Source organism: Galleria mellonella, unplaced genomic scaffold (genome assembly GCF_026898425.1).
Source record: "Galleria mellonella isolate WM207_F2 unplaced genomic scaffold, CSIRO_AGI_GalMel_v1 utg64, whole genome shotgun sequence".
Lineage (NCBI taxonomy): Eukaryota > Metazoa > Arthropoda > Insecta > Lepidoptera > Pyralidae > Galleria > Galleria mellonella.
In genome coordinates, this window is record NW_026442133.1 from 7,543,354 (window position 1) to 7,554,650 (window position 11,297).

Consider the following 11,297-nt stretch of genomic DNA (forward strand, 5'->3'; position numbering starts at 1 on the left):
TACTTAACAGTTTTAGCTAAGTACTTCATTTAACTGACTATAGGATAAATAACTGAGCAGTAATGTAACAGATACTCGAATAGGTTGGTATAGGTAAATCAATTCTTATGTCAAGTAATCTTACTTTTTATTAAATAAAATATGAGGTGTTCTCGAATCTATTTTTATATTACATATAAATTATATTTGTAAACTAGTGATACGGCCCGGTTTCACGCGGGTATATGGAATTTTAGAAAATAATAATAGTCTATGTTACTTGTTTATAATGAAATTACTACTTATTTGAAAGATAGATTTCAGTATCTCAAAGACTCCCATACCCTTAATCTTCGGTCATCTCATAATCTCCTCCTCATCACCCCGTCACATCATTCCGGATTTATGTCCAATTCTTTTACTGTTTTAATTATCAGCCTTTGGAATAAAATCCCTGTAGATCTACGCAGAGCATCAAGTAAAGATATTTTTAAAAGAAGACTTTTTAATTATTTGTTGAGTCAACAAAACCAGCGCTAGTTACAGGTCACTCAATAGTTATTATATCTCTATATATATATATATATATATATATATATATATATATATATATATATATATATATATATATATATATATATATATATATATATATATATGTATATATTTCATATGTATTAGTTTATCCATATATATTAAAAGTAATGTTTATGTATTATATGTGCATTTCTTATGTGTGTATTATATTTATATTGTGTATTGCCTTAATGTGTTACTATAATTGTCACATATTTTTCACCACATCTGCCCTTCATACGCTTTCTGTTTTTACCTAATGGTTAGCTGGTAGAGAATGCCATATGGCATTAAGCTCGCCACTTGTACAAAATTTTATTGTGCAATAAAGAATAAATAAATAAATAAATAATAAACATTTTATAGATGAAAGTATTTGTAAAATCGAGCTTTCAAGTTTATCCATTACAAATAAACATTGTTCTGATCTTTCCTCTTTATAGTATTAATAATATTATAGGAATTTTGAGTATTTAGGAACGATTAACTGAGTTGATATTAAAATATAGGAGACTAGATATAAGAAAATAATTAAGAAACTCATCCCCTATGTTGGTAAAATAAGAATTAAAAGTTTATACTCGTGTGACAGTCCGTCGAGTAAAAAAATAATTACATGTAAAAATTGGTATTCTCACTGCTGATATAAAAAAAAAATCCTTATATTTGTAAAGTCAGTCCCTGTGACTGACTAATATTGGGCGTCAAAGATTATATTGATGGTTTACTTTATTTTAGATACTGCTGCGATAAATATATTTTAAAACATGTTTGGAGGAATTTAGCAATTTTTCAACCGATTTTTAAAAGAAGGAGGTTCTAAATATAATTGTATTTTCTGTTTGTTACCTCATAAGTCCATCAGTTCTAAACCGATTTGGATTTTTTTTGGATTTCTTTTTTTACCTTAAAGAATATACTTACAGATTGATCCCACAGAAATTTTATCAAAATCAGCTCAGTAGTTTAGTGTTTAGGTCAAAATTACTGGTTTTGACACAATTGAAGTTTTTTGTGGGACACAATCTTTATATACTTAGGTTAAAAGCTCAAATATATTGTAGGTATTTAGCTTTTTGTAGAATCTATAGGTACCTATTACAATAAAATTATAAGGGTGAAAAGTCTTCGACTTCCTATCGACGCTGGAGACTGTTAGCATTTAGGATTAGTTTTTATTTAGACTAATAAGCTAATTTCATAAAAAAAAAATCAAATATGAATAAGCAGCTATGATAGGGTAGTCTCTCATATTTTCCTATGACTTTTTTAATGGAAACAGGAGAAGGTGTTCACTAGAATATTTTCACTAACAGTTACATCTTACGTTACACATATTCTTTACGTTTTTTGTTAGACAAAATATAACCAGAAAAACACCCACATCTATTACACCCGTCACGTAATAGAGTGATAGGATTAGTTTAAACAACGCTAAGCAGTCACAGGGACAATAAGTTGCAACACTGTCGGAACAGCTTCCGCTCGACTCTTCACGGTCCTCTCGGGCCGCCGCAGTCCCAACTGCTTCATGCGGCGCACCAGAGGTGGGAGGTGAGATCTCACGCCATATATATAGCGCGAGACATCCTAACATCAGCAAGCAGTTACCGTACAGCTTCAGAATGAAGGTAACACACTTATTACCTAACGTCTATTAGCATACGTAACGCATATCCAAAAATCTCAATCCAAATATTATTAAAGTCACGATAAGTCATCCTATATTAAATTTTGTGATTATATTTATTTATAAAATATATTAATAATTAAAATATTTTAAATAATATTGTTAACATATTTATAAATATTGTGACCAAGGGTGGACCGCAAAGGTCATGAGTTCGAATCGGCGATATCAAAAACTTTGTCAATTTAAATTTCCAATTAACTCTCCAGTAATGAGAAACGACGATAACAGACTTAATGAAACCGAGTGATGGCGATAGTCGCTGTGTATACGCTGTCATATTACGACACGATAGATATCAGTTGCTTACACTTACGATGGGCAAAATAGAAGGTAAGAGCCGCATCGGAGGAGAGGAAAAATCATGCCTGAGAAGATAAGGTCGTGAACCGACGTTGTCAGTGTCGTGTAACTATACCGAATGACTATATCAAAAAGACAAATTCGTGAACCAACCACCACTAATGGAGAACTACCTGACGAAGAAGAGAAGAAGAGTTCGGCTCTCCTCATGTCACGTTAGATGCTCAGCGAAATGTGGGCATATCAAGTACATATAACGTTTTTGGCAATGGTATTACTGATGTAGACCAATATCTCTAACTACCCTAACTACATTAAGGATTGTAATCGTAGTATATTTTTTTTAATATATTTCATCATAAATGTATTTCCAGGTCTTCGTTTGTATATTGGCGCTAGCCGTCGCAGCTCATGCTGGATACATCGGTGGTGGCGGTGGCGGCTGGTCAAGTGGCGGGGGCGGCGGCTGGTCGAGCGGCGGAGGCGGCGGTGGCTGGAAGTTGGGAGGTGGTGGCGGCGGCTGGTCCAGTGGCGGCGGTGGTTACGGTGGCGGCGGCGGCTACGGGGGCGGCAGCGGCGGACGTACGTATTCAACAATTTGACTAGCTTAATCGATCAATATTTTATTGCAGCATCATACAATACAATGCACATACATAAAAAGTGTACAAGATCTTACAGTTATTTTGTGACGCCCCGTAAGAACATGGCAGTGCAGGTAGAGAGCTTTACAATTTATATTTAATTAATACAACATACATATAATTAATAACACTATATATATTAAATTCTATCTTTTTAAATTCGTCATCATTATATATACAGTTGTCACACAGTATGTTGGTTAACGTCTTTTTAAACATTATTACTGGCAAGTTTTTAATAGAGTCAGGCAACAAATTGCACAATTTTAGAGGCAGAATTATTTTTAGCAAAGTAGGTGGTACTATGAGGGAGTCAGGCTAGATGGAAACCAAGTAGAGAAAGCCACTAAATTCTGCTTTCCTTTATATAAATTTAGATTTTTTTCGAGCATGCACATTTCCAAAATGTATATAGCAGATAGAGTTAATAAATTAAGTTTTTTAAAAAGAGACCTGCATGTAAAGACTTAAAGGTCTAAAAGACCCGCACTACACATCGCTCTTATACATTTTTTAAAGCGGAAACATATTTATAAATTTTTTGCATATTATAGAGGTATCTATTATATATGTTAGCAAACATATTCTGGGAATAGATGTCCAAACTACTTACTTTGTTGCTTGCTACAATTTTTTTATGTAACAAAATTAACAATGTTATAAATATAGTTTCAAATTTTCTTTACCTACACACTAAACAAACAATTATATTGAAAACAATATTTATAATAATGTACCCATCTTTTTCCAACTTACATCACAATATAATTTAATTAATAGGACTAAAATAGGACTTTCCACTGTGCCTAACAATATAGATAAATATAAAAGAGAATCAGATTAAAGTCATTATTACTTGTAGGATAGAACTTGACTTTTATTTTGTTACACAGAAGTGAAAATTATCAAAATCATCACTACTGGCGGCGGCGGCGGCGGCGGCGGTTTTGGTAAGTTTATAAAATATAAGTGATTTGTTTAAAACTTTTATTCTGAATTAAAATTGCCTACATTAGTATTATTTTATATATGATTAATTCATTACATATCTCTATAGGTACCTAGTTAAAAGTTCATTTATTAAATAGTTGATAGGTACAAGAGCCAAGTACCCTTTTACCTTGTAAGTGTATAGGCTTAAATATACCTAAATGTAATACAGATACTGCTTATTTGTTAACATCATATTAAAATTTACATTACAAACAAAAGCATTGAATTAACTTATCAAATTCCACTCAAGTGCCAACAATCTCCAACATCAACAAAATAATTTAACGAAGGTTTCAATAAAATTTTAATAGAGGGTACTTAAGTACCTTAATTGAAGGGAATAGGTTAAATGACCTTAACCTTTCATGTCATGGATTATATGTTAAGTCTTTGATATTGAATTTTATCAATTATCCTAATAACATTGCCTACCTACTTTAAAGGTCATTAAATCATTCACATGGGGTCATCCATTCCCTCGGCCGTACGTAATTACCTATAACGCAATATCTTGTGACATAGGTATTCAGCTAAACTTCGTGTCTTATATTACTAGGTAATTAGGTATTTCTAACAATAGACTGTGTTTACTTATTATTATTATTACAATTATTTATGTAAATTATGGCTAATTTCTAAAGTCAACCCATATGTGTTATTGTTTTTTTTTTATGTGTACCTATGTACCTTTTGTGTGGGTTAGACAATTTTTAGTTCAACGGACTTAAAAAAGAAGAATTTCACATTTTGACTGCATTTGTTATAAATTGGACCTACGCAATATTTTCGTAATTTCAGAATCCATTCTAATGATTCTTTTGCAACTCTTTTCCCCTTTTCATAGGATATTGGTTTTACATACACTTAATAATACCCCTTATACATATTTCAAATTAAATTATTACATCGCTTCTTGTTACAAACCTTATCCATCACCCACATTTACTCGATTTTATAATAAACACTGGTAATTTATTTATAAATTATGTAGTATAAGTTTATCGGAAGCTTAGATTTTTCAAATATTAGATATCGCTGTTGTACCTGAAGGTTATTGATTATTTATACCGAGTATATATATTTTTATTTTAATACCTAAGTGTACCTATAACTACTGTATATAGTTTATTCATCGTATCACTCAGTATTTTATATATTCGGAAACAAGCTATACCTACCAAGATTATTATTAAATATATTAAGAATGCGCTCATTTGAAGAGTTTATCTGGTGCCCACTCCATGATCAGTAGCGGAGCTTTTAGCTATAGTAAAAACATATATAAGAGTGCATATAGGCCTCATTTATGAGACCAGACCCTCATAAATAATTCTACATACGCTAATGATACCAAGTATATAAAAATATACCTAACAACCTAATTTCAAATAAAAAAATTGTAAACTATTTAAAAACATAGTTTTGAAGTTATAATACAAGAAAAATAAGTTTATGTAAAACATTTAAATAGGTACCTATTTTCAATCGACTTCAAAAAGACAGAGATTATTAATTCGGTTCTATTTTTTTTTGTTACCTCATTGTAAACCGATTAAAAAAAATTTCTTTTTATCTGAAAGGACATTTTTACAGATTGGTCCGATAGAATTTTTGTCAATCGATTCAATAATTTAGTTTTAAAATCAAAATAACTGGTTTTGCTACAATTGAAATCGTTTATTTTTTTCATGGAACACAATTTAATTATTTTTGATACCCTAAAAGAGTTAATGACCACTGGAGTTAATTGACTATTGTTTAATACTATTATTACAGGCGGTGGTCATGGTGGATGGTCCGGCGGCGGCAGCAGCGGCGGCGGTGGCTGGAAACTGGGCGGAGGCAGCAGCGGTTGGTCTAGCGGCGGCGGTGGAGGCGGCTACGGCGGCGGCTGGAAGTTGAGCAGCGGCGGTGGTGGCTGGTCTAGCGGCGGCGGCGGCAGCGGCTGGAAACTCGGTGGCGGCGGCGGCGGCTGGTCCAGCGGCGGCTCCTCCGGTTGGTGGTGATCTCGACACATGTGATGTTAGTTTAATTTGAAAAAATAAAATCGTACCTCTTACTTAATTTGTTGTTTTTATAATGCCTAATAAATTTATTTTATATATTATTGAGGTCTATAAATGAGGATGCACTACTAGACCATGACGCTCTCTGTTTTATTACTGGTCGTGATGGTTTTTATATTTTACTACTGAATATTATAAATGTGAAAGCCAATTAGCTACCTATTGACTTCGTCATATTCGTACATTTTAACACATACGTAGTATTTGGGATGAAGAAAGCCATACAATACTATAATCATTATGTACCTATAACCCAGTCACGCAGACAAAGTTATGAGTAAATACTACTAATGTCAGATAGGATATCAAGATAAAACAAAACATATCATATTGAAGAATATAATTGTGAAAACCGCAACCAGTTTGGCAGTTATTTTGTATAATACCACAACAACAGACATACAGATAAAATTTCTAAAAATTATTGTTGTGGCATCTATTGGTCTTATTAAGACCCCTCACATATTTTTTTAAATATCACCCATGTACTGACGTCGTCTAGTTATTATTTTAATATATTAATAAGATTACTTTCAAACGCATAGGTAGGTTTCTGTAGGTTTTTAGCCCAGGAAGCTTTAATTTTTTTTATACTATCTATATCTTTTACATGTATAAATATTGAACACATTCAATTTAGATCTTGCCCTGCAACTGCTCAAATGAATTATGCAATAACTGAATAAGAGATAAATAATCAGCCTCTGGATTAAACTACTTTTACATAATTAGAGTTCATCATCATCATATCAGCCGTTAATAGTCCACTGCTGAACATAGGACTCCCTAATAAGCGAGAGTTTTGCCGGTGGTTGCCGCGCTTGACAGGCGGGTTGGCAATCGCAGTTAATGTTTTAATGTTTGGCTTTGGTTTTAAGAGGGACGCTACTGCCTATCGCACGACCGTTAAGTTCCCTTAATCGCTTACAACACCTACTGGAAAGGAAGGTGGGCGGGGGGGTTCATTCTAATCTGAGACCACACAGCAGAGTAACAGGTATTCGAGGTACATTAATTAAATTAAAAAAATCGTTAAAACTTTCAAAATGATATAATTCTGATTAAAATTAGAAAAACATAAATCTGTAAATAGAAAAGACGATCCTGAGGTAGATTAGCCTCGTATATAATTCTAACGCGTAAGTATTGTTAAACTTATAACAGTGCACCAGTTGGTTTTTTCTTTAAAAATTTTTTTCCATAATATTTACGTCTTTTACTTCTATTAGGATCAAAATTTTCTTTGTCAGATGAATCCGTACTCGCCGGTGTAGGTCTGCGCTCCACACGTCTTTTTCTTGTGCTAGATTCACTTGGAGGTATTTCAGTTAAAATTCCATAGTCCCTAAAAAAAGAATACTCATATAAAATTATATAACAATATTAATAACAAAACAAACAAAAATATAAATATTTAACAGAGCAACAATTTCGATAATTTTTGAGTCATTAATATTTAGAATATTTTTAGTTGATATTTCATGATCCCATACAGATGTCTAATGGTTACCATAGACACCTGTATGGGCACACCACATACATCCACAATATTTTTTTTATACAATATACAGAATTTATTTGCAAAATAGCAAAAATTAATTAACAAATACCAACAGTATTCCAGACAAGAGCTGTTCTAATAAAGTTATTATAAATATTTAATATAAGTTATTTGGAGTATAATTTCTGTTTATTACACAACTTGTAGTGGAAAAATAAGGTTACAACTCATCTAATGGATTTTAGTAACTGTCACCTATATATTTTATGGACATTGCAAAATACACTAAAACACCTGCTATTACTAATTATGATTGTGTACATATTTATAATTTTTTTTTATACAACTTAGAATGGCAAACAAGCTGACGGCCCACCTGATGGAATGTGGTAACCGTCGCCTATAGACATGATCAGTACCATAGACAACAGAGTATACTGTTTCGCCCATGATACTCCTCATGCGTTGCCATTCCTGAGGACTCAGGTGTTATTCCTCCGTACCTAGTAAATTCATGTCATATCCCACCCTTCAAACTTTACAGATGTTACTAAAGTATGCAATATATACCTTTATATCAAAATAGATTAATTCAAATTTTTTAATTAATTCAGAAAATATTGACCATTATTAGTTACCATTGATGTCCAGAGTATATCCAGTATATAAACCTATCTAAATATACTACATACAACATATTTATTTAAATTGTTAACTTATCCAATAAATTAAGAATAACTTACTTTGGTTCACAAGATCTATGAACTTCAGCAGTAACATCTATACTAATTTGTCCTGCATCCATATCTAAATCACTGTCAGATTCTTCTATAATTATGTTTTTTTTATCATTATATATTGATTTAGTGTTATTTGAATTATTTGTCTTTTCTTCTTCTGAAGTAAAACCATATTTATGCAATGTTTCACTAAAATGTTTATTTGGTTCATCTACAAATATGTCCTGGCTCTCCATAGAGAAATATTTGTCTTTAGCACCAGCGATTACCAAATCATTCTTAATTTGGATTATTTCATTAATGTCAGTTTGCACTGCAACAGAACTCTTAATACTTCTTTTGTGTTCTATTTTAGAAATTTTAACATCAGTTACAAAATTAACATTATCAATACTGAATGAAACATTGTTTAATGTACTTTTATTTGTTTTATACAAATCATATCTACAGGCCATGCAAGGTTCGACAAATAATCCTTTCTTAATAAATGGCACAATACTTTTATTGTCTTTTTGATATGAAGTTTCAGTATAATTGGAAAGTTGTTCATTAATTTTATTACTCCTTACATTTTTATTGCCTAATGAATTTTGCATCAAATTGGAGTCAGATTGTTTCTGTTTTTCAGTTTCTTCAGCAGCTTCAATAGCCAGCAATGCAAGTTTATCTTTATCAACAATTTCAGTTGGTGTATCATCTATAATTATATAATCATCATCCATAACAATACCACTTTCATCATTTTCATTTTTCTTTTTATAATCAGATATTAAATTATTACTTTCTGTTATTGTTATTTTACCAACTAAATCATTCTTTTGTTTCGTTTTGTGTTTATCAATTATATTAGTAGACTGATTTTTATTTTGTGTAAGTGTGTATTTTTTCTTGCGACTGGTGATGTTTAATATTTTTCTCCTATTACTACTTTGAAACTTATCTTTCCTTATTGTTATAATAGGATTATTATTTTTCATTACATTTTGTTCATTTGTTTGTGAAGTATTTTGATTGTTGATATTTAAATCTGCAAGTGGGATTCTTGGAGAGTTTGTCTTATTATCTTGAATCCATTTTTCTATGTATTGAATTTTATCCATATTCAATTTCCTCTTATGTGATGTGTTTTCACCATGGTACACAGACTTTCTCTTATTTTCCTTGTTGTTATATTGAATGTTAAGACTTTTTCGTTTGTTACAATATTTTATAGGGGCTTGAATGCATTCAGGAAATACTTCTTTTTCAACTTTCAGTTGGTCAGAAATTCTTTGCCTTCTATACACTACAAAAAATATATAATTAGTATTGAAATTTAAGTATATTATATAAAATTATTAAAGTTATTAAATTTTAACCATCTATGTTGAAGACTTCTTGAAACACATTCAGAAGATGTGATACATGGCCTACTTTTTGTGAAAGTTGCTCGTCTATCACTGATTTGTTACAAGGAGAAGAATTTAAAGTTGTTAAGCACTGTATGCACTCCTGAGCTTCAGTTGCACAGTCTTCGCAAACAGAAAACCCACAAGGATACCTTTGACGAAGTCCATCTGACCTGTCACTGTTTAAAAAAAATAAATCGTTAATATTTATGATTCTTAAAATGTCATATTAAAATATCTGTTTATTATTCTATACATTTGAAATTTAGGTATATATATTCCAATTATTATTTGCTTTTTTTTATTTTGCAAATTATCCTACCTTTACAGTATTATGATGTTTATAATAATTAATAAATGGGATTAGAACAGTTAATATAGTTATTTGTTTTACTACGCACTTTAAAGTTTAATTTCGTGAAATTTACAACATACATTTCTATATTTAAGAAAAACTTAGCTATCAAAAAAGCAACAGAATCTGTAATCAGTTGTAAGGTTTTATATTATAAAAGTTTTTTACCAAACGCCACATCGATGAATGTCAACAATTTTTCGAACACATTCAACTGCTTGATCCATAAAATTAGACATGACAATAGTAAATAAGTTTATATATCTTACACTACATTCTTGGTAGATGCCATAAATTGAAATATTAATTGCATTCAAATCAGATATGATGTTATCTAATAAGTATAGAAAACAAATAATAAAAAAAATTCAACATCAAATATGAGACAGACAGTATAAAAACAATAGTAAAAAAAAATGTGTTCAGTGTTGCCAATATCTGATAGTCAAAAGTTACACAAGGAATACAATTAAAAAAGAAATATTTTAATCGCAAAAGTGACACATTCACATTAATCAATACAAATTATTAATTTGAAGAATTTAAATTTTATCAATTGTTATAAATAATAGTTTATCACATTTTTTTATATTAAAAAAAAAAGGTGAGTAATACTGAAAAAGTGAAATTTCTTTCTTAGTAGTTTCTAATTTCTTAGTTGGATGCTCCAAGTATGTTATATACTTACTTATAGTTGGTATATGAATGTGATATCTCGGATAAATAAAAAAACCTGAAATTAATTTGTACAGCTTATGTCAATCCTGTGTCGAACTTATACTTTGGGTCTTTGTACTAGCAAAAAGCATCATCATTATTATCATCATCATCACTATCACTATATAGTATAAAACAAAGTCATTGTCGCTGTCTATCCGTCCCTATGTCTACTTAAATGTTTAAAACTACGCAACAATTTTGAAGCGGTTTTTTTAATACATAGAGTGATTCAAGAGTAAGGTATATGTATAATACATGAATAATATTGTAAGGAAACACTAATAAATTTAGAAGTTTCTGTGATGTAAATGAACACATTTTTCGCGCTTATATTGCAAACGC

At 30.8% G+C, this 11,297-nt stretch overlaps 2 protein-coding genes across 3 annotated transcripts; one reads left to right on the top strand and one right to left on the bottom strand.

Moving 5' to 3' along the window:
• Positions 1-2,020: 2,020 nt before the first annotated feature.
• Positions 2,021-6,243, top strand: LOC113522399 (loricrin-like). Its single transcript, XM_052900157.1, has 4 exons — positions 2,021-2,186; positions 2,923-3,130; positions 4,086-4,142; positions 5,962-6,243. The coding sequence occupies exons 1-4, from the start codon at positions 2,181-2,183 to the stop codon at positions 6,189-6,191; spliced, it is 501 nt and encodes a 166-aa protein (XP_052756117.1). The 5' UTR covers positions 2,021-2,180; the 3' UTR covers positions 6,192-6,243.
• Positions 6,244-7,283: 1,040 nt separating this feature from the next.
• On the bottom strand, positions 7,284-10,647 carry LOC113512344 (probable serine/threonine-protein kinase DDB_G0283337). 2 transcript variants are annotated; one of them, XM_026896158.3, is made up of 4 exons: positions 10,404-10,647; positions 9,851-10,059; positions 8,496-9,777; positions 7,284-7,596 (listed from the first exon to the last, which is right to left on the bottom strand). In XM_026896158.3, the coding sequence occupies exons 1-4, from the start codon at positions 10,472-10,474 to the stop codon at positions 7,407-7,409; spliced, it is 1,752 nt and encodes a 583-aa protein (XP_026751959.2). In that variant the 5' UTR covers positions 10,475-10,647; the 3' UTR covers positions 7,284-7,406. The 2 variants fall into 2 exon arrangements, with proteins under 2 accessions (XP_026751959.2, XP_031762879.2); XM_031907019.2 differs by lacking the exon at positions 10,404-10,647 and having other exon boundaries at positions 9,906-10,045.
• Positions 10,648-11,297: the final 650 nt, after the last annotated feature.

Bases quoted from the DNA above. Each gene is read 5' to 3' on its own strand.
- LOC113522399 (XM_052900157.1), top strand. The intron at 3,131-4,085 runs GTACGTATTCAA...TTTGTTACACAG, and splicing joins CGGGGGCGGCAGCGGCGGAC to AAGTGAAAATTATCAAAATC. The intron at 4,143-5,961 runs GTAAGTTTATAA...CTATTATTACAG, and splicing joins CGGCGGCGGCGGCGGTTTTG to GCGGTGGTCATGGTGGATGG.
- LOC113512344 (XM_026896158.3), bottom strand. From the start codon at position 10,474: ATGTCTAATTTTATGGATCAAGCAGTTGAATGTGTTCGAAAAATTGTT. The intron at 10,060-10,403 runs GTAAAAAACTTT...TTTTTTAAACAG, and splicing joins ATTCATCGATGTGGCGTTTG to TGACAGGTCAGATGGACTTC. The intron at 9,778-9,850 runs GTTAAAATTTAA...TATTTTTTGTAG, and splicing joins AGAAGTCTTCAACATAGATG to TGTATAGAAGGCAAAGAATT.